At 49.8% G+C, this 26,341-nt stretch overlaps 1 protein-coding gene across 2 annotated transcripts in view; it reads right to left on the bottom strand.

Annotated features, from left to right (window-relative positions):
- Nucleotides 1-882: 882 nt before the first annotated feature.
- Nucleotides 883-26,341, bottom strand: part of CCDC57 (coiled-coil domain containing 57) — a 107,031-nt gene continuing 81,572 nt past the window's right edge. For both annotated transcript variants that reach the window (XM_082678084.1, XM_082678085.1), the window contains one exon: nt 883-2,519. In XM_082678084.1, coding sequence (XP_082534210.1) covers nt 2,317-2,519 — 203 coding nt within the window. In that variant the 3' untranslated portion in view covers nt 883-2,316. The remainder of the gene's footprint in view (nt 2,520-26,341) is intronic.

Below are 26,341 nucleotides of genomic sequence, written 5' to 3' on the forward strand. Positions count from 1 at the left end.
CCTGGGCAGAGGCACTCGCGCGCGCACGTGGCCTTTCTCACCCGCGGGCGCGCACACGCACCGGCGGAACTCTGCGTCTCCGCTCACCGGCGCGCCCTCCTTTGTAATTCCCCTGCTCTAATGTTTACCGAATTTACAAAAAACCCTTAACTTCCAGACCAAAAAGAAACAGACATTCCGTCTTGGGGTCAAGTGAGAGTCCAGGAAGACAACCCTCCCGGCCTGGTGGCCACGCCCTGCACCGCCCTGGCTATCTTCTGGGGCCACAGACAGACCCTTGTGAGGCCAGAGGAGCCTTGGCAGTTCCCTGGGGCTGGTGCCCCGCAGCCTCATTGTCTTGAAATCAAACGCTGCTGCGCTCCTCGCCTGGCTCCTTGGCAACCCCTCTTGCCTTGCCCTCCGAAGCTCAGGGGCTGTCAGTGGAGTGTGGCACTGTCCGCGGATGTTCAGGGACAACACAGAACGGACAGGCACGTCAAACCAGACAACATGGCTTCACGTGGCCACACGCCACCCCCCCCCCCACACACACACAGTGCTCCCTAGGCCCCCAGGTAGTCCCAGGGCAGCTCCATACTCCCTGCTCTATTCTTCCCCTTGGCTTCATCATTGGGGGCTTCTGGTTCGCACACTGTGGAATAAAGGGCAGGACAGGAAAAGGGGAGAGAGGGCCCCGAGATCCCACAGCTGATTTGCTGTCCCGAACAACCTTTCTGTGGGATTTTCTTTTCCTTCCTACTTAAGACCTTTTCAGACACCTGGTAACCTGGACCAGGAGTGGCTGGACCGTGCTGCACAAACACCCTCAAATCTTGGTGTCTTTTTTTTTTAAAGACCACGTCTTATTATTTATTTTAAAATATTTGTTTATTTAGGCTGCGCCGGGTCTCAGTTGTGGCCCTTGGGATCTTTGTTGTGGCGTGCGGGATTGGCATGCAGGATCTAGTCCCCCCCCCAGGGATCGAACCCAGGCCCCCAGCATTGGGAGCATGGAGTCTTACCCACTAGACCACCAGGGAAGTCCCCAACTCTTGGTGTCTTAAGCTATCCTAGGCTCACTTCCTGCTGGTCAGTAGGGCTCTGCTTACTGCAGCCTGCCAGGAGCCCAGGTGATGGGACGATTACAGGCTGGGTGGCTGGGATTGAGTCCCTGGTTTGTACCACAGAGGTCTGGAGACTCATGGGCTTTGAAGTGCTTCTAGGGAAAGCGACAGGGCATCTCTCCTCACTTTTTCATCTAAAGGAAGTCATATGGCAACACCTCACTTAAAGGGCCACATGCCAGACACAGCAGAGCATAGAGACCCCCGCCACCTGGCAGCAAAGCTGTTCCCAGCGTGCTCCTTCCTGGCACATCAGAAGTGACCTGCCATTGCCTCCGCAGCTCCCCAAGCACTGCGCCCAGGATGAGCAGTGCATCTGTGGTTAGGACATCAATATGCCTGTGTAAATTTTGATCTTCCTTCATTCCACAGAGATCAAAGTGTGAAAACCTGATAAACAAGATGACATTCATGAAAGGTACATTTTCAAAGGGACCCGTGGGGGCTCTGCCCCCAGGTAGGCCAGGCCGGGCACCCAAGCATCGCTGGAGATCCTCGTGTGGAGGGGCTGCCCACCTCTGCACCCAGCCAGGGTGCAGACCGGCAGGCCACACGCCTCGAAGGGCTGTCCTCTGCTCCTTCTTGGCGGGGGGACAGCTGTGAGTGAGGCAATGCTCTCCTCTTCCACAGAAATGTGCCCCCTCGGGAGGGCCGCCAACTGGCCACAAGCACACTGGCTGCCTGTCTTGTTCCAGGCCCCGTGAGTCCGGACCAGGCCCCAGGAGTAGCAATGTGTAATGATGCCAAAAGCACTCATGGTCGAACCTTCGAATCACAAGAAACCTGGCCACGAGAGCCACACATGCAAAGCCCAGGAACTTTTTTACTGTCCTTCCCAAGTTAAAAGAACAATTTGGGGCTCTGCAATCGGTCCACGAGGCGCCTTAGCAGCACTGGGGAGGCTGCTCTTCAGTTCACTGTGCCCACCCATGTGCACGTGCACACACACACACACACACACACACACACACACCCCTGATATGGAGATAAAGCCACCAAGGAGGAGGAGGGGGAAGAGACCAAGATGGATTGGAAGGGAGGAGGAGGGGGAAAAGGGGAAGGGGGAAGGGGAAGGAGGAGGAAGGAGGGGGATGAGAAGAAGGGGGAGGGGTGGGGAGAGAGGGATGGGGAGGGGGGAGGGAGGAAGGGATGAGAAGAAGGGGGAGGGGCGGGGGAGGGAGGAGGAGGGGTGGGGAGGGGCGGTTCGAGGAGGTCAGTCCTTGGAGTTGTGGTTACGAATCTTGGGGGGCCGCTGGCAGCCTTTAGGTTTTGCAGGATGAGCCCTGGGGTGTCTGGCAGGCTTGCCCCTTGCTTGGGCTTCCATCTTCATCCCTTCGACGGCAAAGGCCGCCCAAGGCGCCAGGGAGCTCCCATCGGGGTGTTGGAGGCTGTAGGCTGCTGGAGGTGCTGGGTGCTCTAGCAGTGAAGAGAAGAGAAAGGAGGGTGCGTCATCATGGGGCAGGAAGGGGCAGGATGCGGTGTGTACAGAGAGCTGGGTTCACTGAGTGCGAGTGGCCGAGCTGCTCGCCAGCAGGAACCAGAGACCCCATGCCTGCCCTGGTTCCTTGCAGGAGCCCATGCCGGGGCAACAGCTGTTCCTGGGGTTTCTGGCCCTGGTGTCCCCGCAAAGAAGGTCTGTGTGGGCACGTGCTCTCCAGATGCTCTGCAGGGCCTGGGCCTGCTCCTCCACTGGGCACTCAGGACATTTGGCCCTGAAAACGACATCCCCTGTCGTGCATATTTCGCAATAGGTCCCACGGAGGTACCAGGGTTAATGGTTGACTCACGACACTTCCCAGGCATTTCCCAGGCTGTCAACCACCCCCTGCCCTCTGGCCATGCTTGCCGGGCATCTCCAACCGCGCAGCAGCCCCAACACGCGTGGCCAGGCACAGACCAAGGACCGGGAGCTGCACCACGTGTCACAGGTATGGGCCAATGCTCCAGGGCAGCACTTCCAAAATATTGACAACGACTGTCTTTGCACTAGGGCACCATAGGTGATTTTTTAAAAAGTTCTTTGAGCTCTTCTCTATTTTCCTAGTTTTTAGAACTAAGAATGTATTTCTTTTTTTTTTTTTTGCGGTACGCGGGCCTCTCACTGTTGTGGCCTCTCCCATTGAGGACCACAGGCTCCGGACGCGCAGGCTTAGTGGCCGTGGCTCACGGGCCCAGCCGCTCCGTGGCATGTGGGATCTTCCCAGACTGGGGCACGAACCCATGTCCCCTGCATCGGCAGGCGGACTCTCAACCACTGCGCCACCAGGGAAGCCCTGTATTTCTTTTTTAGAAGTACCAAGAAGACGTACAAGAATGTACTGTACAACATGGGGAACAGAGACAATATTTTGTAATAACTGTAAATGGAGTGTAACCCTTTAAAAACTGTATAAAAAATAAAAATAAATAAAAAGCAATTGTGAGATGCAAGCTCAGGGGCGGCTCTCCTTCCTGGGCTGGCCCAGCAGGCAGGACCGGGGTCTGGAGCTCCAGGAGGGTCTGCACAAAAAGACAATGCTGGGACTTCCCTGGCAGTCCAGTGGTTAAGACTCCATGCTTCCACTGCAGGGGGCACAGGTGCTATCCCTGTTGGGAACTAAGATCCCACATACCACATGGTGAGGCCAAAAAATAAGTAAAATAAAAGACAATGCTGCCCCAGGGTGTAAAGACAGGTGGGGCCTGGCCAACTGGCACTGGCATCTCACACGTGTGACACACACTGCAGTGACGCACACCGTCTACCCAGTGTCACCGAGCCCACCCCCCTGGGTCTGGTGGTGGGACGCTGTGGGGAGAGGTCTGGAAGGCCTGCCCAGCGCATGGCCGCGTGCTGTACAGGTGGACGACAGGAACCAACCTGGGCAAGACTTGAGGCCGAGGACAGGCCAGCTGCACAGCCTCTGGAGGAAAAGAACAGTGCTGGTGTGGAGCTGGGAGATGGGAAAGGCCTGGGCTTTGAAAGCACACACACAGGGCTGCGTGTTGGGCTTCTTCCAGTGACTCCAGCACCATGAGCTCGGGGTCTGCCAGGGGCACCCAGGCCCTGGCCCCCTCTCTCATCTTGTGCTCTTTCTGCTCCTCTGGCCTCTGGAGATATCTGGAACCATTCCTCCTTTCCCGGAGCCTCCAGGGGTCACACCCAGTGGCCTCCCCAGAGCCCTCAGCCCCAAAGCTGGGCCAGGTTCTGCTCTCCTCCTGCCCAGTGCCTCCATGCGCCGGGTCCTGGAGTGGGGTGAGGAAGTGCGTCCCTGGACGTCCCCAGGCTCCCTTCTGCTTCCACTGGCCATGGCTGCCTCTCCTTCTCTGGGAAAGCGCCCGTGTCTGTGGTTCTTAAACCCCAGACGAACTCCTCCTCTCTACACAGAGACACTCCCACCCCAGATGCCTTTACAAGTACTTATACAGGGATCTCTGGTCAGCTCCATGCTGCTCACTTGGTTTCCTTCTGGAATGCAGCGGCCACTGGGGAGGGGCAGGGTCAGGACCCTGACCGCTGTGATGCTGGGGGTCCTTCCCTATAACTCGAGGGAGCAGCCCTTCAGGGGTTCTGTGGGCATGACCTGAGTCTATCCCAGAGTCTCCACCTGGAGGCTCCTGGAGAAAGTGAGGTGGAGGGAGAAGGGCCAGCCCAGGCCCCAAGACCTTTGCTTGGGAGGCCAAGCTCCCTGTGCCCAGCTGTCAGGAGCTGTCTGCCAGTTCAGCCGGATGCCAGGCAGGTGGTTCCACTGTGTGCTGGGAGCACAGGCCAGGCAGACCCACCTGTCTGCCTGTGGGCAGGGCCTCTGAGCCGAGGCTGGGAGGATGGCACAGGCGGCCTTGCAGGCTCTGGTTTTTGTCCCTCTCCTTGCAGTGTCACCCTGAGGGGGTGACTGGCTCCTCCAGGACAGGCTCCCGGGGCAGGGCAGTCCTGGCTCAGGCACGAAGCTGGACACCTCAGGCCTGCTCTCCTCAGGACACTCCCTGTGCCCGAGCCATGGTCTCCGCTTGGTTACTCTGCGCCCTCACTCGGACCAGGAGCTGGTGTGTGGAAGCGAGGCTCCCACCGTGCTCTCTGCCTGCTCTCCCTTGCCTGACCTGCTCTGCTGTCTTTCTGCACTGGTTCTGATCAGGCTTCAGGGAAATCTGGGGGCACAGCACTTGCCTCTCATGGGCTGCTGGTCCAGCTCCAGCTCTCAGGAAGGTTCAGTGAGATGCCGAAGACCTCCCAGTATGAACCCGGGAGCAGGACGGGGGGCCCTGCAGGGGCTGACAGTGCCAAGGGGGGTGTGGGCCTGCACTTACGGTGGGTGGCCTTCCCCACAACCTTCCTGGCGCCTGTAATGACCTTGAGCCTGGAAGTTCTTGTGGACCAGCGCCCCGGGGGAAGTGGGCTAGTCTCCTGTCTCAGGGCCTCCTAGGGCTGGCTCTTTGAGCACAGCTCTCTGGAGGCTCGGAGCTGCTGGTCAGCTCCCTTCTGAGTTGGCTTCTAGGCTGCCTGCTTTCAGGGTGACCCTGAGCACGCCTGCCAGGCCTGGAAGGGCAGTTGGAAGGGCTGGGGACTCAGCTGCACTCCTGAGAAAGGGGGTATGGCGCCATGTCTGCCGCGGCTCTCCAGAGCCTTCACTGGAGCTGGGTGGCTGCTCTCGACGCAGGTACCAGTTGTGGCCACAGGGGACGAGGCCTCCTCAGGCTCACTTCAGCCTCAGCTGCCCGAGCCAGTCCTTCCCTCTCCTCTCTGGGTGACCACCTCTGTGTGCCGGCGGCCCCTCGTTTCTGTCGAGACCTCTCTCTTGCTTCCCTGGGAGCCCCTTAAGCCCCAAAGTTCAACATTTCTCAAATTGGGGGAGTCACACCCCCAGGTCTCCTCACCCTCACCCTGGGCCTCCTTGTGGATCAGTGGTTAAAAGTTAGATTCTGTTACACTCCCCACCCCCAAATCCTTCCAAGGCTTCCCACCACTGTTGGGATAGCGCCCCAAGCCTTCCGTGTATGATGGGTGTGGATGGTGCCCTGCCGGGAGCTGCTGCTGGCCCCTGGTGCAGAGGCTCTGGGAGGACACTGCCAGGCCTGACTCTACTCAGCAGGGTGGAGGAGGGGCAGGCAGGAAACGCCAGCTCCTTCAGGGTCCTGTAGCCACCCCCAGCCTTGGGCTGGGGACGCTGTCCCGACCAACCTGGTTAACAGAGCAGCATCACCACTCCTCCCCCTCCCTTCCTGAAGTTAAGGCCTGACACTAACCCCTAACTGCTCCTGCTTACCATCATTTTGGGGGTACCTCCTCCCTGGTTCTGGGCTCATCCAGGACTGTCTGCTAGCATCCCTCAGTGTGGCCCAGTGTGGTTTCCATCTTGGGCTTTGGGAAGGGCTGCCGGGCCGCAGGGTGCCAGGACTTGGGCAGGGGACTTAGCAGAAATACTCTGTGGCAGAGGACGTGAGGAGAGCTGGCACCGCCTCCATGGTGACTCTACCCCTTTTCGGGGCCTGTCTGAGCCCCAGCTCCCCAGAGGAGAGGGGCTGGCAGAGGCCAGGTCAGGTGGGCAGGCGCCAGGCACATGAGTGCAGGCGTGGGCAAGGAGGAAATGGCACCAGGACAGAGGTCAGGGCAGTGGGGGCTGCGGTCAGGTGGCAGAAAGCAGAGGCTGGGTCACCAAGCCTGGCTGGGTCCCTCCTTTGGAGGGAAGAGGGCTGGCGGGGCTGCCTGGCGGGGTGGGGGGGAGCCGAGTGCCCAGGCTGCACCCAGAGAGCCTGTGTCCTCTGTAAGGCATGTGTGAGGACAGCAGGGAGGGCACATGGGGCGGGGTAGATTCTGATCTGCCTTCTTTCCAGAGATCAAAGCCTGAAAACCTGATAAACAAGATGACATTCATGAAAGGTACACTTTCAAAGGGACCTGTGGGGGCTCTGCCCCCAGGTAGGCCAGGCCGGGCACCCAAGCACCACTGGAGATCCTCATGTGGAGGGGCTGCCCACCTCTGCACCCAGCCAGGGTGCAGACCGGCAGGCCACACGCCTCGAAGGGCTGCCCTCTGCTCCTTCTTGGAGGGGGGACAGCTGTGAGTGAGGCAACACTCTCCTCTTCCACAGAAACTTGCCCCCTCGGGAGGGCCACCAATTAGCCACAAGCACACTGGCTGCCTGTCTTGTTCCAGGCCCCGTGAGTCCGGACCAGGCCCCAGGCGATGAGCCTGAGGACCCTGTGGGCTGCTTTGGGTCCCCACCCCCGCAAACACCACACCCCACCCCCTTCAGGAGGAGAGGCCAGTGACAGTCGTGCCCTGCAGGGCAGGCGGCCAGCGGGAGTGAGCTCTGCGCAGACCTACTGCGTGTCCGGTAGCTCCCCACAGCTTCTCTGCTGCTCCCTGTCTGATTTCAGCCCAAGTGGGAGGCCTGAGGCTGGCAAGGAGGCCAGGAGGCCTCTCCAGGGGCCTGGGCTGCCGGAACGACTGACCGTGTGAGCAGAAGTGTGACATTTGCCGAGTGCCGCCACGGTGCCAGGCCTGGCTCCAGGTGAAGCTTCCTGGGCACACACCTGCCTCACACCCGGCCCCTACACGGGGACTGCGGGACCCCCGTCCTGACACAGAGGTGGTGCAGCTGGGCCGAGAGCAAAAGTCCAGGACTGTCAACCTGCAGCCGCTGGGCTGGAAGCAAGAATGCAGCTCTTGCCCCTCTGTCAGGCCTCCCTTGGGCACTGCCAGGAGGAGGGTGCCCGTGCAGCTCTGAACGCCTGACCCACGTCCCACCCCATGAATTGGGAGCCCCTTCTGTAGATGGCTGGGCTTTTCTGCCCATCTGCAGAGTTCCCTCAGTCCCCACGTGGACCAGGGAGGCTCAGCCCTGGTCGTAGAGTGAACCCCGAAACCCACACGTTTGTAGCAGGGTCTGTGGAGAGCTAAACAACAGAATTTTACGCTATGAGATTTCCTGCTCACTTGTGTGTGACATCTGTAGTTCAGGATTGTAACTGGCTCTCTATTTTACACTAAAATATAAACGGAGTAGCATGTGTAATGATGCCAAAATCACTCAGGGCTGAACCTTCGAATCACAAGAAACCTGGCCACGAGAGCCACACGTGCAAAGCCCAGGAAATCTTTTACTGTCTTTCCCAAGTTAAAAAACAAATCGCTCATTTCCCAGGATTAGTTACATTGTTATTATGCTTACTTGAGGACTGAACAGCATTCTTACAGGATGTTGATGGAGGACAGAATCTGTCAGACACAAACTTTAAATCCCTACAGGGATGCAGGCACGAGGGGTTCTCAGACAAGTGGGATACAAATTCTGGTTCAATATAAGGATCCACACTGAGAATACTCTTGGGAGGAGTGTTTACAGAAGGAGAAAAACAAATCCCGAAGAAGCTGCCAGAGACGTTAGAAACAGAGAAATCAAACCCATGCAGACCCACAACGACCCGAAATGAGAATTCCAGACACTGTGGCTGTGATGGGGTGGGGCAGCCGGTCATGGGGAGGAGAGGAGTGTGTAAAGAACGTGCCTATGGCGGGGGAACAGGAAAGTGGTAATAAGTGTGAGAAATCAGTAGGGCTGCGTGAACATGGGTGTGAGTGAGTGAAATTATCCTAGGGTAAAAGTAGAATCTGTAACTTACAGTGCAGCAGCAGAAAACTTGATTTCTCCAATGAAAGGCAGGAATGTAGAAAAAAGAAACAAAGTAAATAAATGGGAAGTAAATAATAGGTAGAATTAAGCCCAATGATAAGAACTAAATAAACATAAATGAGTTAAACTCAGCAACGAAGAAAAAAATTCTCAAATTGGATTAAAAAAAACAAACAGGACTTCCCTGGTGGCACAGTGCTTAAGAATCCTCCTGCCAATGCAGGGGACACAGGCTTGATCCCTGCTCCGGGAAGATCCCACATGCCGCGGAGCAGCCAAACCCGTGCGCCACAACTACTGAGCCTGCCTTCTAAAGCCTGCGAGCCATAACTACTGAGCCCACGTGCCACAACTACTGAAGCCTGTGCGCCTAGAGACCGTGCTCCGCAACAAGAGAAGCCACCGCAATGAGAAGCCCGCGCACCACAAGGAAGAGTAGCCCCTGCTCACCGCAACTAGAGAAAGCCCTCGTGCAGCAACAAAGACCCAACGCAGCCAAAAATAAATAAATAAATAAATTTATATTAAAAAAAAACCCAACAAGATCCAACAAGATGTTGTATAAAAGACCCATTTAAAACAAAAGACAGGGAATTCCCTGGCAGTCCAGTGTCCAGTGGTTAGGACTCTGTGCTTCCACTGCTGGGGGCCTGGGTTTGATTGATCCCTGGTTGAGGAACTAAGATGTCCCAAGCCGTGTGGTGAGGCCAAAAGAAAACAAACATAAAAATTGAAAACAAAACAAAACAAAAAATAGAATTAGGCACAAAGTGTCATAAGGGGCAAAGAAGAACTCTGTGTTCTGGTGAAGGGACAACTTCAAAACATATCAAATGACATCTGACAGAGCTGCAGAGCAAAATAGATAATCCAAAACGGTAGGTGAAGGTTTTAATCACCCCTGTTGATCACAAACCCACACAGAGATGGCAAAGACTTAGTCAATGGAATTAATTACCATGAGTTATTAGACACAGAGACGTCTAAACTAATAGGCAGATAACACACTTTTTTTTTTTTTTTTAGCCAAACACAGTCCACACACAGAATCAGACCACATATCAGGTCACAGAACAAGTCTCAATTCATTCCAAATAAAATACAATAAAATTAGAAATCAACATCTAAATTCCCCCAAATTTCTTCTGCCTTGAAACTGACTAATGTATTACTGAATGATCCTTGAGTTATACAGGAAATCAAATAGTGAATTAAAAAAATATTTAGAATTGAATCTCAGAATTTGTAGGACAGAGCTGAAACAGCTTTAAATACACTTATCTGGAAATACTAACAGTTAAAACTACCAGGAGATGAGCTAGCCTCCAATGGGAGAAGTGGGAGAGTAAGGAACAGAACAAACTTGGGAACAGGAAAAAGCATGTCACAGCGTTAAAGGCAAGTTTCAGTGACATAGAATCTCCAAGAAAACAAACAGCACAGAGTATCAACAGAACCCAAACTGCTATCTGCAGAGATTAATAAGATTAACCTCTGCCAAGACTGATCCAAAAAAGGGAGAGAAAATGAACATGGCAGGGGAATAACTGGGTAAAAATGAATGTTATAAAGACCTATTCACGAGTAAGTTAATAAAATCTAGATGAAATGGAAAGTTACAAAACCATTTGAAATGTCCAACAATTATTAAGGAAATTGAAATGATGATCAAAAACTTCCCTCCCCAAAGACTGGTGGTTCAGATGGCTTTACAGGAGGTTCTACTGAATTTTCAAAGAAACCAAAATTTCAAGGAATAGTCAATTTCTATCTTATTCCAATTATTCAGAAAAGTAGAAAAAGAGCGAAAGCTACCCAGCTCATTTTATAAGTAATCTACATTCCCAAACCAGATAAGGACCACCCAAGAAAAAATTACAGGCCCGTTTAACTCATAAATGTAGCTATAAAAACTGTATATAAACATTAGCAAATCAAATAAGTATTAAAAATATATCATTATCAAGTATAGTTTATCCCAGTAATGCAAAGCTGTTTCAATATCAGAAAATCTAACACCATATTTCATCACAATAAGCAAAAAAAAATATGATTATCATAATCAATGCAGAAAAACAGCTGATGAGGTTTAACACTTACTTATGATGAAAACTCTTAGTAAATCAAGAATGTAGGGGCTTCCCTGGTGGCTCAGTGGTTAAGAATCCGCCTGCCAATGCAAGGGACATGGGTTCTAAGCCCTGGTCCGGGAAGATCCCACATACGGCGGAGCAACTAATCCCGTGCACCGCAACTACTGAGCCTGCACTCTAGAGCCCGCGAGCCACAACTACTGAGCCTGCGCGCCACAACTACTGAGCCTGCGCTCTAGAGCCTGCAAGCCACAGCTACTGAAGCCCACATGCATAGAGCCCATGCTCCACAACAAGAGAAGCCACCACAATGAGAAGCCCTCACACTGAAAGGAAGAGTAGCCCCCGCTCGCCGCAACTAGAGAAAGCCCACGTGCAGCAACAAAGACCCAACTCAGCCAAAAATAAATAAATAAATAAATTTATTTTAAAAAAAAAGAATGTAAGGGAAGGGATTTCCTTGGTGGCGTAGTGGTTAGGACTCTGCACTCCCAATGCAGGGGGCCAATCCCTGGTCCAGGAACTAGACTCCACATGCATGCTGCAACTAAGAGTTCACATGCCACAACTAAGGAGCCGGTGAGCTGCAACTAAGGAGCCTGCCTGCCTGCTGCAACTAAGACCCAATGCAACCAAAAAAAAAAAGGAAAAAATTTTAACTTGATAGATGTTATATTTTAAAAACACACAGCAATCACTTTATTTAGTGGAAAACTAGCCTCAACCTCCTCAACTCAGAGAATGCGACAAGATGTCCATGATGACACTCCTGTTAATATGATTCCAGGGCCCCAACCAGCTCTGTAAGGAAAGCAAACTAAATAGGACTATAAGTACTGAAGGGAAGAAACACTCACTATTTGAAGACAGCAAGATCATCCACTTAGGGAAAAAAGCACCAAAGACAAACTATTAGTGTTAATGTGGAAGTTCAGCAAGGGGGGTAGACAGATCAGCCTGCTTACTACAGAGCACTTCTCTACAGAACTGTAACCATCTGGCAAATAGGATAAAGTACTGGAAATAGCAAGAAGACTCTAAACCAACCTGCCACCTGTTTTGTAAATGAAGTCTCACTGGGATGCAGCCGGACGCCTTGTCATCATTGTCTGTGGCCAGAGGGTGGCCACTATTTCCACTGCTGCTTCTGCCTGCAGCACCTGGGGGCCTTCCCTCAGCGAAGGAGGATCTAGGCCACCCTCTCTTTACAAAGTGAGTGTGAAATCTGCAGTGTTCTCCAGAGAGCAAATGACCGCGTATGAATCAAGAAACCAGAAGTGGGTTTGTTCTATACGCTGATTCTAATGCTTTTTAAAGTTGAGGTACTATTTCTTTAAACAAAGTCTTGAGTGCAGGCCTGCAGGGAAGGGCAGCTCTGGCTGGGATGAGGGTAGGAAGCCAGAGGCTCCTTCATCCCTCCCACCCCCCAGGGCTCTTGAGGCCCTTCCGAGAGGCCCTGGGGCCCGCTAAGAGGGCACTGTTGACGGTAATGACCTCCCCTAGGAGTCCTGAGTGCCATAGTGGAGGATAATTAAGAGAGCCTGAGTAAATTGATAGGAATTACAAGAATTCTGCAAGGACCTGCAGCGGCCATCAAATGTGAGGCAAGTTGACACTGGTGTCTTTCTCACTTTGGCCCTTCTTGGGTTTGCCTGTGACAGACGCAGATCTCCTAGACTAGAAACTGAGACTGGAAGGGACCATGGGGCAGGAGAGAGACAGAACGTAGAGAGGAGAACATAGAGAGCAGAAGCTCCCAGCTGCTGTCTGGGTGATGCTAAACACAGGAGATCCTTTGATGTTTTTTTTAAAAAAATAACTTCTATTGAGCTATAATTTACAAACAATAAAATGTATCCATTTTAAGTGTGCATTTCAATGGGTTGTAGAAAATGTATATATCCATGTATGTGGAACATTTCCATCACTCCAAACATCCCTACCCCCGGCCCTAAGCAACCACCAATCTGCTTTCTGTCATTACTGACTATATGACTCGTTTCTAGAATTTCACATAAAAAGCGTACACTAGGTACTGTTTTTTGTTTTTTTTTCGGTACTCTGGCCTCTCACTGTTGTGGCCCCTTCGCTGCAGAGCACAGGCTCCGGACGCGCAAGCTTAGCGGTCATGGCTCACAGGGCCAGCCGCTCTGCGGCACGTGGGATCCTCCTGGACCAGGACACGAACCCGTGTCCCCCGCATCGTCAGGCGGACTCTCAACCACTGCGCCACCAGGGAAGCCCCACTAGGTGCTGTTTGATGTCTGGTTCTTCCAGAGATCAAAGAAATGTTTCTGAGTTCCTGTTGTCATATGTATTGGTAGTTCTTTTGCTTGTGGAGTAGTAGTCCACCATACGGCTACATAGTAATTTGCTTTTCCATTTATGTGTTGATGGACATCTGTGTTGTTCCCAGTCTGACATTCACGTTAAGGCCTTCCGGTGCGTGCATGTTTCTATCTCTCTCCCACGGTTACCATGGAATTGAATGGCTGGGTTGTGTAGTAAGAAAGTTTTAAGAAGCTGCCAAGCTAGTTTCCAAAGCAGCTGACCATCCTGTGTTCCCTCAGGCAGTGTGAGTTCCAGCCCCTCCACATCCTCGCTACCACTGATATTGTCATGTTTTTGTATGTTTTCGGTTACCTGAGTGAAGGAACGTGTAGCGGCACCTCGCTGTGGTTTAAATTTGCATATCCCTGATGACTAACAATGAGTAGCTTTCATGGGCTTGCTGGCCGTTTGTATCTCTTCTATTGTAAAGTGTCTTTTCTAGTATTCTGGCTATTTTAAAAATTGGGCTATTCATTTACTACTGAGTTGTAAAGTTCTTTGAATGTTCTGGACACGAGTCCTTGATATGTGTTCAAATATTTTTTCCCAGCCTGTGGCTTATCTTTTCATCTTCTTGACAGTGTCATTGGAGATGTAGAACTTTAACATTTTGATGAAGTCCAATCTAGCAAATTTTTTTTCATTCATGGTTGGAACTTTTTTTTAATCCTAAGAAATTTTTGCCTATCCCAAAGTCACAAAGATTTCCTCCTATGCTTTCTTCTAGAAGTTTTATAGTTTTAACTTTAAATTTAGGCTTATGATAGATTTTGATTTAATTTTTGTATTTGGTAAAAGAGTTGAGATTTGTTTTTTTCCCCACATGGATATCTAGTTGTTCCAGCACGATTAATTGCATAAACAATCCATTCCTCTTAAGTTACAATAATTGAAAAATCAATCACCGTGTGTGTGTGTGTGCGTGTGTGTGCGTGTGTGTGTGTGTGTCTATTTTTTGTCCTTATGCCAACAACATACTGTCATGTTTACTAGAGCTTTACAGTAAGTCTTACAATCAGGTAGTTTAAGTGACTTCAACTGTTCTTTTTCAGGATTGCCTTGGATGTTCTGTATCTTTTGCATTTCCATGTAAATTTTAATTTTCAATTTCAATTTTAAAAGCCTGCTGGGATTTTAATTCAGATTGTGTTAAATCTATAGATAAATTTTGCAAGGAATGACATCTTAACATTGAGTCTTCTGATCCATGAATATGCTATATCTCCATTATTTGGGTCTTAATTTTCTCTGCAATGATTTTTTTTTCAGTGTACAGGTATTTGGTTTAGTATGTCCCTAAGTATTTCATGGTTTTGGATGCTATTGTTAATGGTATTTTTATTGCAATTTCCAGTTTTTCATTGCTAGATATATAATGGATTTGGTATATTGATCTCATATCCTGGGCCTTTGCTAAAGTCACTCTTTAGGTCTAGTAGCGTTTTTTTTTGGTAGGTTATTTACAATTGTTATGTACTAGATAATGCAGTGTGTGGAGGAAACAGTTTTACTTCTTCTTTTGCATTCTGTATGTCCAGCCTCCCTGCTTTTGTACATGACTAGGACTACCAGCACAGTGTGGAATGCAAGTGTGAAAGTGGGATCAGCCTTTCACCACCAAGTGAAGTACTAGCTGCAGGTTTTTCATAGATTCCCTTTATCAGGGTGAACAAGTTCCCTTCTATTCCTAATTTGCTGAGGGTTTAAAAAATCATGAGTGGATGTTCAATTTTGTTAAATACTTTTTCTGTATTTATTGAGACATATCATATGGTTTTCCTTTTTTAATCTGTTAATATAGCATATTGATGTTTTAATGTTATACCGACCTGTCATTGCTGAGGTAACACCCACTGGGTCAGGATGTGCTATGCTTTTCACGTATCATTGGATTTGATACTCTAGTAAGGATTTTTTGGTCTATATTCATTAAGGATATTGGCCCAGAGTTTTCTCTTCCTGTAATGTCTTTGTCTGGTCTTGGTGTCAGGGTAGTGCTGGTGTCATAAAATGAATTGAATATCTTCTTTCATCCTTTGTTTTTTGAAAATGAGTTTGGGTGGAATTAATATTATTTCTTTCTTAAATGTTTTATAGACTTCACCAGTGAAGCCACCTGGCCTGGAGTTTTCTTTGTGGGAAGGTTTTAAGTTAAACATTCAAGTGCTTAAATAAATACGGGCATATTCACGTTTCTATTTCTTCTTGAATCAGTTTTTGGTAACTTGGGTCTTTCAGAGAACTTGCCAATTTTATCTAACTTAATTTGTGAAACTATTGGCATGTAGTCGTTCTTATTATTCCATTATTATCTTCTTTTTTTCTTTTGGCCATGCCACACGGCGTGTGGGATCTTAGTTCCCCAACCAGGGATTGAACCCATGCCCCCCTGCAGTGGAAGTGCCAAGTCCTAACCACTTGACCACCAGGGAAGTCCCTTATTTTTCTAGCTTCTTAAGGTGAAGGTGTAGAGATCACTGATTTCAGACCAATGTGCTTTTCTAATGTAAGAATTTAAAGGTATAAATTTCTAAGCACTCCTTTTTGATTTCTTTGTTGATCAATGGATTATTCAGAAGTGTTCTATGTTCAAAATTTTTGGATCTTTTTCTAGATATCTTTCTGTTATTGATTTCCAGTGGAATTCCTCTGTGGTCAGGAAACATATTCTGTATGATTCTAATCCTCTTAAATTTACTGAGACCGGTTTTTATGGACCAATATATGGTCTAGTTTGTTGACTGTTCCATGTGTACCTGAAAAGATTGTATATTCTGCTGTTATTGTCCAGAGAGGTCTAAACATGTCAGTTAGGTCATGGTGGTTAATAGTGAGGTACAAGTCTTTTCTATCCCCAATGATTTTCTGTCTACTTGCCCTATCAATTACTGATAGAGAAGCACTGAACTCTCCACTTGTAATTATGGATGTGTCTATATCTCTTTTCATTCCTGTGAGTTTTCACTTCATGTGTTTTAAAGCTGTCTTATGAGGGGCATACACACTTAGGATTGTTATATCTTCCTGATTAATTGACTTCTTTTTTTTTTTAATGTTTAATGTTATGTATCAACTTAGCTGGGCCACAGTGTCCAGATCTGTGGTCAAACGTTAATCTGGATGTTTCTGTGAAGATTTTTTTAAAAAATTTTATTTATTTATTTTTGGTCGTGTTGGGTCTTCGTTGCTGCACGTGGGCTTTCTCTAGTTGCGGTGAGCGGGGGCTACTCTTTGTTGCGGTGTGCAGGCTTCTCATTGCAGTGGCTTCTCTCATTGTGGAGCACGGGCTCTAGGCGCGCAGGCTTCAGTAGTTGCGGCATGTGGGCTCAGTAGTTGTGGCTCACAGGCTCTAGAGCACAGGCTCAGTAGTGGTAGCACACGAGCTTAGTTGCTCCGCGGCATGTGGGATCTTCCCGGACCAGGGATCGAACCTGTGTCCCCTGCATTGGCAGGCGGATTCTCAACCACTGTGCCACTGGGGAAGCCCCAAGATTTTTTTTTTTAATTTAATTTATTTATTTTGGTTGCTCTGGGTCTTAGTTGCAGCAGGCGGGCTCCTTAGCCGTGACTCATGGGCTCCTTAGTTGCAGCTTGTGGGCTCCTTAGTTGCAGCTCGTGGGCTCCTTACTTGTGGCATGCGAACTCCTGGTTGCGGTATGCATGTGGGATCTAGTTCCCTGACTGGGGATAGAACCTGCGTCCCCTGCATTGGAAGGCAGATTCTTAACCACTGCACCACCAGGGAAGTCCCTTCCTGCCTATTTTTGAATTTATGTTTTTTATCCCATTTTATCAATATCTCCACTACTGCTCTATTAGCTATACTTCTTTGTGGGTTTCGTTTGTTTGTTTTTGAATGGTTGCACTATGGTTTATGCATTTTTAACTTATTACATTCTACGCTGAAGTAATATTATACAACTTCACGTATGAGAGCCCTACAGGAGTGTACTTCCTTTTCCCTTTCCCACCATTTATGCCATTTTGTCATACATTTTACTTGTACATGTATCACAAACCCCATCGTACACTGCTATCATGTGTGCTTTAAACAGCCAGTGATCTTTCAAAGAAAAACACAAGGCTATCTCTGTCGTTTACCCACAAACCCACCCTGCTGTCTCTATATTTCTGATGACCCCAGTTTTCATCTGCTGTCATTTCCTTTGCCTGAAGAACATCCTTTACTAGTTCTTGTAGCATAGGTCGGTTGGTGATTAATTCTATCTGATTTGTTTGTCTGTGAACGTTTTTATTTTGCCTGCATTTTTGAAGGATACTTCTGCTAGGTATAGAATTCTATTTCGGCAGCTCCTTTTTCTTTTGGCTTAGAGACAATGATCCCTTGTCTTCTGGCACGTACAGTTTCTGAAGAGAAGCCTGTCATAATTTTTATCTTCATTCATCTCCATATAATGTGTCTTTTATTTTTCTTTGACTGCTTTTAAGATTTTACTTTATCACTGATTTTCAGAAACTTGATTATGATATTCCCTGGGTTGCATTTGTGCCCATGTGTCTATCCTGATGCTTGGGGTAGACAAATTTCTCGGATCTGTGAGTTAAAGAGTTTTCATCAAATTTAGAAAAAAAAGTCATTATTTCTTCAAACACTTTTTCTGCCCATCTTTCTCTCCTCTCTTTTAAGACTAATGGATGCTATCTTCCAGGTTGCTGGGGCTGTTTTCCATCCCCCATGTTTTCTTTCTGTGTGTCATTTTGGGTCGATTCTATTGCTATGTCTTCAAGTTCCCTGTTTTTTCTTCTGCCATCTCTATTCTACTGTTAATCCCATCCAATGTATTTTCTTTATCAAATATTGTATTTTTCATCTCGAAGTTTTGTTTGGTTCTTTTTTATATTTTCAGTTCTTCTCATTATGTACGTATTTTCCTTTAAATACCTGAAAATAGTCGTAACAGTCCTTTTAACGTCTTTGCTTGTTTCCTCATTTCTGTCATTTCTGGACCTCTTTCTATTGAATGGTTTTCCTCTTGGCTTTGGATCACATTTTCCTGTTTCTTCAAAAATCTTATAATTTTTAACTGGCTGTTGGACATTTTAAGTATTGTGTTGAAATTTTGACTTTTTTTTTAGAGTGTTGGGCTTTGTTTTGTAGGCAGTTAGGTTCCTCATTTGGTCATTTCAAAGATTGTTTTTAAGCTTTTCTAAAGTAAGTCTAGATGGGCCTGCACTTCAGAGACAGTGAGCTCTACGACCAAGGTGTAACTTCTCTGGGTATCCACTGAATGAAGGCTGGAGCTTGAATATCTACCCACCCCATGAGAGCTCTGGAAATGGTTGCGCTTATAAGCTGTCTTTCCTTTGCCTGGGTTTGTGCAGTCTTATTCTGTACATCTATGGGCTAGTACACAGTAAGGACTCAAGACAATCCCTATTCAGACTTCTGGAGCTCTCTTCTGCATATCCCTCCCCCTGCTTCTCTGGACTCTTCCCTGCAACTTCCAGCCCCTCTGCCTCCCCAAACTGCAATTCCTGTTTCCTCCACCCAGGAAGGCACTGAACCCTGCCTGGTGTTCCCCTCCCTGTGCCTGCAGCAGAAATCCAGGGGAACCAGAAAGGTGCCTCATTTGTTTCCCTTCTTTCAAGAAGCACACTCCTGTGCTATTTATTTTCCGGTGTCTGAAAACAGTTGTTCCATATATTTTGTTTATGGAGGGATGTTAATGTCTAGTCCTTAGCCTGGCCAGAAGCAGGAGGGACTGCTGGTCATGCTGTGGCCCCAGAATGAACATCACTAAAGTATAAGCTGATTTGGCTCTATCTTGAAGTATTTACTGTGTTTTAAAAGTTATTTCAACACAAGTGTTTTCCTAAGTGGCAGGAAAAGTTGTTTCATCATAACAACTTCAAGAAAATAGCTAACAAAGATCTATTTGACTATCTGTTTCTCAAAAAGTTTAGAGGATACTCTGTACTTCCCAAAATGTCTCAGGTTATAATAATCAGTAAAGGCAGGAAGCTGGAGTTGCTCACCTAATTCAAGATACTGCACTGCTCCCTCCTTTGACCAGAACACTGGTTCTTAGATTTCTTCGGCTGCAGTTACAGAGGATGCTGACAGGGGGTGCACGCTGGTGAACCTGGCTCTCATTCAGTCCCATCTTCAGAGTAGTAATGGGCAGAGCCAAAAGGACAAACGTGATGCTGGCAAAACAGGGCAGGACCCCTTCGTCCCCCCGGATCCTGGAACAGTTCTGGTCACGTTGCTCAGTGAGCCTCTGGCTGTGCTCCCTTGGGCAGTTCCCATTACCATCCACCCCAAGAGGCCGCTGCGACAGTGGCTGCTGAGAGTGTGGGCTGAGCCTTTCTGATGGCTCGTGTTCCACCCTCACACGTGTCTGGTGTGGAGGACGGCCCCTCCCCAGGCTCATGCTGGCCTCCCTCCCCATGGGTCAGGCTTGCCAGTCTCCGAGCTGGGTCTGCCATCTCACTGCGACGCACCAGGAGCCTGGCGCCCACCTTCTAGGACAGAGTCTCAGACCCAAGGAGAATTCTTTGGTTTGCACACAGGTCTGAGGACCACAGATGGGGAGAAGAGAATGTAATATTCCAGGTGTGTTTACCCTGGAATCACAGACTGTTCTCTGAGGTGAGATTTCACCTTTTCTTATCACAAGTCCAACCACAGGCGGCTGCTCCTTCCATCTTTCACTCAATGCAGCGCCGGGGCATCTGAATCTGCTCTCCTGTGCTTAGCCCCTAGGTTTACTGAGAAACACAAAGCATGTGTGGGGAGGCCAGATGGTGATACTCCTGGTCTTGAGGGCGTGCAGACTAGGTGGCTCTAAGGTCCTGTGTTGAGAGTGTGTATCTACGTCCTCAGAGCACAGCTGGGCCGGCAGAGCCGTGGCTGAATCACAATCTGCCTTCAGAGATTGGCCCCAAATGCTGTTTCTGAGTCCAAGCGTCCTTCAGGGAAGGTCCGGAACAGTCTCCACTCAAAAACACACAAGACCAGGCTGAGCTGGTGTCCTGGGGGCCCACTTAGCCCTATTCATAGGCTGGTGACACCCTGCAGAATGGCCCACTAACCACGAAGACGAGACTGGGGGACTTGGCACGTTTGCTCTGCAGTCAATCATGTGTGACTCTCAGAATAGGAGAATCTCAGTTTACCTGGCAGTCATTTTATTCCCGGTCTGAGAAGGTGCTTTGCTAGAGCAAGTCCCCTGGAGCTGGAGGCCACACAGACCATGTACCACTAGGCATGGCTGGATCTGGCTCCCAGGGGTCTGTAGCTCACAGACGGAGCTGCAATTTGGCCCTACTTTGATTTTTAATTAGTTGCCAATATTCAAAAACTGACACATTCTATATAAAAAACAAGATTTCTATCATCTTAAAAAACTGCTGGAGCCACACTGCCACACTGCCATGGAGGGGCAGCCACGGAGTGGAGTCACCAACTGCCCCCGCCGGACAGGCCAGATGGCCGGGCCACCAACCCCCTCCAGCGAGCACCGCCCTGCAGCCCGCACGGCTCTGCCACCGTCACTTAGCCACCTGCTGCCTGGTGCCCGGGGCTCTGGTGTCTCGGACCCTTCTCAGCCAGGTCCTGGTCCACGAACTGGGGGCTATGTGACCTTGGGCAAGTAGCCTAGCATCTCTGGGCCTGGGTTTCTTCATCTGAATGTCGAGCCCTGGCCTCCAGGAGCTGCTGGGAGAGGAATCCATTGTGGCGGGCAGAGTGCGATCCGGGCTAATGGCGATACCGGGCACTATGTGAGCAAGCACTGGGCTGAGAACAGGCGGTGGTTGTTTGTTGGCTTCCTGGATCCTCAGAACAGCCTGGCAACTATGACTTAGGTGTCATCTCTACAGTGAGATCTGCACAGAAATGTTCTCACTATACAGGGCTTAAAAATAACTTTGGATTAGCAACCAGTTAACAGGCTCATGCATGCTCCATCTTAAAATCTTATGCAACCCTCGTTAAAGGAAAAAGTTTTAATTTCAGGAGGAACTAATATGATTTTCAGAAGAATAAAAATTTAAAGAAAAAAACCTCAACACTAACATTGTACCCTTTAAAAACTTTATCCCCTTTCACTCCCTCATCCTCAGTGGGTGGGGAGCACCCAGGGGAAGAGTCTCCACCCAGGAGAAAGCAGGGTGCACAGCCAGACTGCTCAGGACCTTCTCAGACCCCACAGCAGAAACCTAGGGACCTTGCTCCATGCCAGCCCCAGCACCAGCCAGGCCACAGGGGTGCTGGGCCGTGCTCAGAACACTGAAATGTGGGGAGGTGTGTCCGGCCCCCAGGGCAGGGCCGGGCAGGTGCCTCTCTTTCTGAAGGAGTGCTGCATTCCTCAGGAGCTTCTGCCCATTATCTGTGTGACCCCAGGGACAACCTTGGCCCCTCCTGACCTTCTGCCCTGAGGATGAGGTCAGGCCTCTTTCCTCTGGGACTCCAGGGGGTGGAATGAGGGTTGGGACTTGGGAACTCCGGCCTTGGGCGGTGAGGCGTCCTGTTTTGAAAACGGGACCCAGTGGTTGGATGGCATTGGTTTACTGTGGGAGTGGCATTGGCACTAAGGCATTAGCACAGGTGGGCACTCAACAAATACTAGCTTCTAGCTGGACTCCTCTCTTTTAAAAAACCCATTCAGGCTGCATTTATTTGTAAAAGTCATGTCCAGCCCCTCCCCACCTCCCACGCCCAGCCCTCTTCCCAGAGCAGGGGCCACAGCCCCTTCTAGAGCACTTTTCTACCCTCTGTGTCCTGACTTCAAGACCACAGCGAACATGTATTTTCTTCTGTTGCTACCTTTCATAGTCACCTTAAAAAAGGGTACAAACCTGAACGACATACAAACCACACATAAAATGGCCAATCTGACCCATCATTTAAAAACTGCAAATTAAAACCCATATTTTCACCTATCAGACTGGCAAAAAAAAGAAAATGCTTGAGAAAAATCCACCAGTATTGGAGTGAGGAAGGACGCTTTACACCCTGTGGCCATGAACATGAATTGCACCAACTCTTTGAGGGCGATTTGGTAACACCTCCCAGAGCTCAGACCACTCACACCTTTGACCCAGCGATTTCACTCCTAGACACTCACCTGACCACACACTCCCACAAGCAACCACCCACACCAGCAGACTCGCTGAAGTACTGCAAACTACAAGCGACCCGAGTGTCCGTGTATGTGAGACAGGCGAAAGGAAGCACTTACGCAGAGGACCACTGAACTACTGAAAAGATCTGTGAGCTCTGTGTCAACCAAAATGGAGAAACACCGCAGACAGCACTTTACACAGCAGGAAGAGGATACGCACACACATTTAAATACATGCTTCCGTAGCCATGGAGTGCAGAGTGTGTCCGGAGAAGAGCAGGGGACAGGTGGCCAGGTGGGCAGGGAAGCGGAAACGGAGAAGACTGACTTTCACTGAAAACCCTCTGCGCTGTTTTAGTTTATTTCTTAGCCACAAGGATGTGTCACTCATGCTGGACGAGGTCTGGAGGCCCCCTGCTCTGGTGGATGCGCCGTGTCATGCCAACCTGGGCCGCCTGCACATGCAGCACGGACACTAGGGAGGATGATGACTCCCAACCACCCCTGGGGCAGATTCACCAATAAATGCCCTCCAAGAAGGCCAAGCGGCTGGGCCGCCCCCTCTAGGCCCAGGATCAGCTCTCCAAGGGCTGCTTTGCTGACAGGTCAAACATCCATATTTTCTGGTACTGCCCTGGCTGAGTGTTTCCGCCCCTGTACCTCTGGTCAACCTGGATGAGTTATTTATATATGACTGATCTTTGTCATGTTGCTTCAAAATATCTTTCTAGTTGGGTTATTTTTGAGGTTAAGAAAGAATACCTTAGAAATCTGTGATTTTTAAGTCACATCTAAGGTTATAACCTTCTAGTCATTTGTAAATAGTTCCAATTCTGCATATTTTTAGGTTTGATTTTAAGGCACTTAACTGCGCCTGGGCTGCGTTTTAGTGTGTAGTCTGGGTGCAGGCTGTGAGGATGGAAGCATGCTGTGTCCCCACCTTGCTGTGTCTGGGCTCTGATTTGCAGGCTGTGCTGGGGAAGGGTTTCTGCTCTGTGCCTGCCACCCAGCCATGAGGCTGGGTCTTGCTACTCCCCCTTCCCCATGCATTTTATTGCTCTAGAACTTGAAAATCCACTTATTTTAGCTTCAAGAGAAACTCTGTCCATATTTATTTATTTATTTATTTATTTTTTGCGGTATGCGGGCCTCTCACTGTTGTGGCCGCTCCCATTGCAGAGCACAGGCTCCGGACACGCAGGCTCAGCGGCCATGGCTCACAGGCCCAGCCGCTCCGCAGCATGTGGGATCTTCCCGGATCGGGGCACAAACCTGTGTCCCCTGCATCGGCAGACAGACTCTCAACCACTGCACCACCAGGGAAGCCCTCTGTCCATATTTTGTTACACTAACTGGTTACTTCAATTTGGAGAAAACAGCTGTCTTTATAATATTTAATACTCCATCCAGGAAGAGTCTGTCTTTCAAATCTTAAACTTTTTAGACAATGCTTGGTTGTTTCTCTAATCACATGCACTTCCTGAGCCTCTAGATCCTTGAGCTGTGGACCCAAGGCCTTGCTGGGCTCCCATTCTTCCCAGTTATCTTCCTGCACATCCTGATTGAGCACCTATTGTGTACCTGTCTGTGCTGGCCAGGGGTCAAGGATCAAGGAAGATGCCCCCACCCCTACATTCTTCCAGCAGACAGAACAGAATCAAGATAAATGAGAAAAATAGCACGTGGTCTGGAGGCTAGTGCTAAGGGGGAAGAAAGCCAGGTAGGGAGTGAACTTTAGCAAGGGAGGGATTCAAGGAACAGGCAGGTGCTGGGGAGAGGAAGGTAGAGGGTGCTCACACGTGCACAGGGGTCAGCGGTCCGCAGGTATGGGGTGGGGGTGTGTCCACAGTCCACAGGTGCAGGAGGGAGCTGGGCTGAATGTGTCTGGGGAGGAGGGGAGATGGGGTCGGAGTCCTTGAGCCACTGCTGCCAGGAAGTGGGGGGAGGAGGGGAAGGGAGGGGAGGGGAGGGGAGAAGAGGGACCGACCGGGTACTGTCCAGATGCAGCAAGAATTAGGGTGAGAGGAGGCTGGGAATGGAGAGGCCACACCCTGCGAACCACAGATCCAGGAGGATGGAGGAGGGGGCTATAGTGGCCCTGGGATCTGGGGTGCAGCGGGGCCGAGGATGTCAGGCTGCGGCCCTGCCTTGAGACCAGGTTGCAGCAGGACTCTGTAAGGCCGGCAAAGCGGCAGCTCTGTGTGCATGTGGGAGGAAGGGAGAGGACGTCAGGGAGGGGCGGGGCAAAGGTAGGAGGGGCGGGGCATGAGTAGGAGGGGCAGGGACAGGCGTGGGGGGGCGGGTCAGGGCAGAGGTGGGAGGGGCGGCCCTGGCCCCACCTCAAAACCATGAGGAGTGTGGCCTTTCAGCAGGAAAACCTCCCTCCATCCTGAGAAATACCACGTAGTCATTCATGTTATTAATGCAGATGCCACAAATTGTTAAACTCTCTCGTTATCACTTTTAACTCAGTTCATGACTGCTAGGTCTCACAGTTTGCTACTCCAAATGCGCCAAAAATGTAAAAAAAATGCAGAGGACAAGACATCCCACCTTCCAGAATGGAGCTTCCAAACTGCTTGACTGTGGACTGAAGCCCACGCAATCCTTTATCATAAATACTAACAGGCTTACGTCTTAACCAGAGCTGTGGTTATCATTTAAGTCACCAATAAAGTTTTAAAAAGTACTCTTACACAAAGTAGAAATACCAGACAGGTAGTTCAGTTATGCGTGCTCAAATATTCAAGATACAAGGAGAGCATAAAGAAGCTTTGTGGGAACTTAAAACTAAACTGCATTAATTTCAACCTTTCTTCCCAACCAAATCTTTCACGGGGCGAACCAAAAGCCGCAGCAATGTATCATTCCTACTTTTTACTGCAAAGTGCTGCTGAGAAGTAGCAGCTTCAACCCCTCTGTATGGGTGTCTCAGCACCTTCCCCTGCACAGACTCTGCTGCAGGCCCACCCACAGCACAGCCCTTCCCCAGCTTTCTTGCCAAGGAACCCCAACACCATTTAGTTCCAGGCAGCAGGTTCACAGAGTCTAAGACAATCTCCCAGTGACTGGTCAAGGGACACCATGTGACCCCGACAGCCAGCGAGATGGAAAAGGGAATTTGGAAGCTCTGGGGAAACATTTCCCTTTCCAATGAAAAGAAACCAAAGCAGGAGGAGAGAAGTATGCCTTCCATCTCTGGGCCTTCTGACGTGATGCTTGGAGCTGCTGCAGCCATCTTGGAACCTTTAGGAGGAAAGAGTCCCAGAGGAGCTAGCCGTAAGCTCATTTACCTCGGCCTTGACATGCAAGTTCTTGGTCAGCGTGTCCTGCTGCTGTGCATGCACACTGTGTGTCGGGAAGGCTACCATGATGCTGGCCACCTTGGCTCTCTCCTCCTCGTTCAGTGACCGTGTGTGATTTTCTATGGGTGCCACGATGAGATAAAGGTTGGGAAGCTCCCGTATGTTACTTTCATCAGGCTGTGCTGTGACTTGTAGCCAAAAGCATTTAAACTAATACAAACCATCCCCACCTCCACCCCAAGCCAATTCCACTGCCGGGGGCCGTGTTTGCAGCCACCAGCGGGCTGTTCTCGCCCTGATCCAGGCCCTGCTATCCACGGGGGCCTGCATGGCTGATGGCACCATCCACCACTACTTGTCCCTGCTTCCTCATATACCAGACGACCATTTCACACTTCTCTTTCTACCTCTCCCTCCACCTCCTCCTCTCAAGAGTCCATGGCTTTGCCTCATACTTGAAAGGAGGAAATAAAGGGAACCGACCGGCACCTGTTTTCCCACCACCAGACCTGCTGTTGGGACAGTTCTCCTCAGGCCAATGAAGGCTTCTGCTCCTGACTCTCCTGCCTGGGTGTTTCCACGGCCAACAGCCTCAGAAGAAGACAGCACGACTCCCTCGGGGGCAAAGGGCAGATATGCCTGCAGCCCACTATGAAAGATTTGGGTTCTGCCTGTTTGGGGTCGCTCAGCTGAGACTCTTGCCCTGGCCCGTGGGACAGGGACTGAGGAGACCCTTGGCTGCCTGCTGTGCTGCGAGCGACGAGTTCTCCGCATCTCCTGCCGGTGCCTGTGAGGCTGTGGCAGCTTGC

Source organism: Grampus griseus, assembly GCF_964374135.1.
Source record: "Grampus griseus genome assembly, chromosome: 20".
In the NCBI taxonomy this organism is placed as follows: Eukaryota; Metazoa; Chordata; class Mammalia; order Artiodactyla; family Delphinidae; genus Grampus; species Grampus griseus.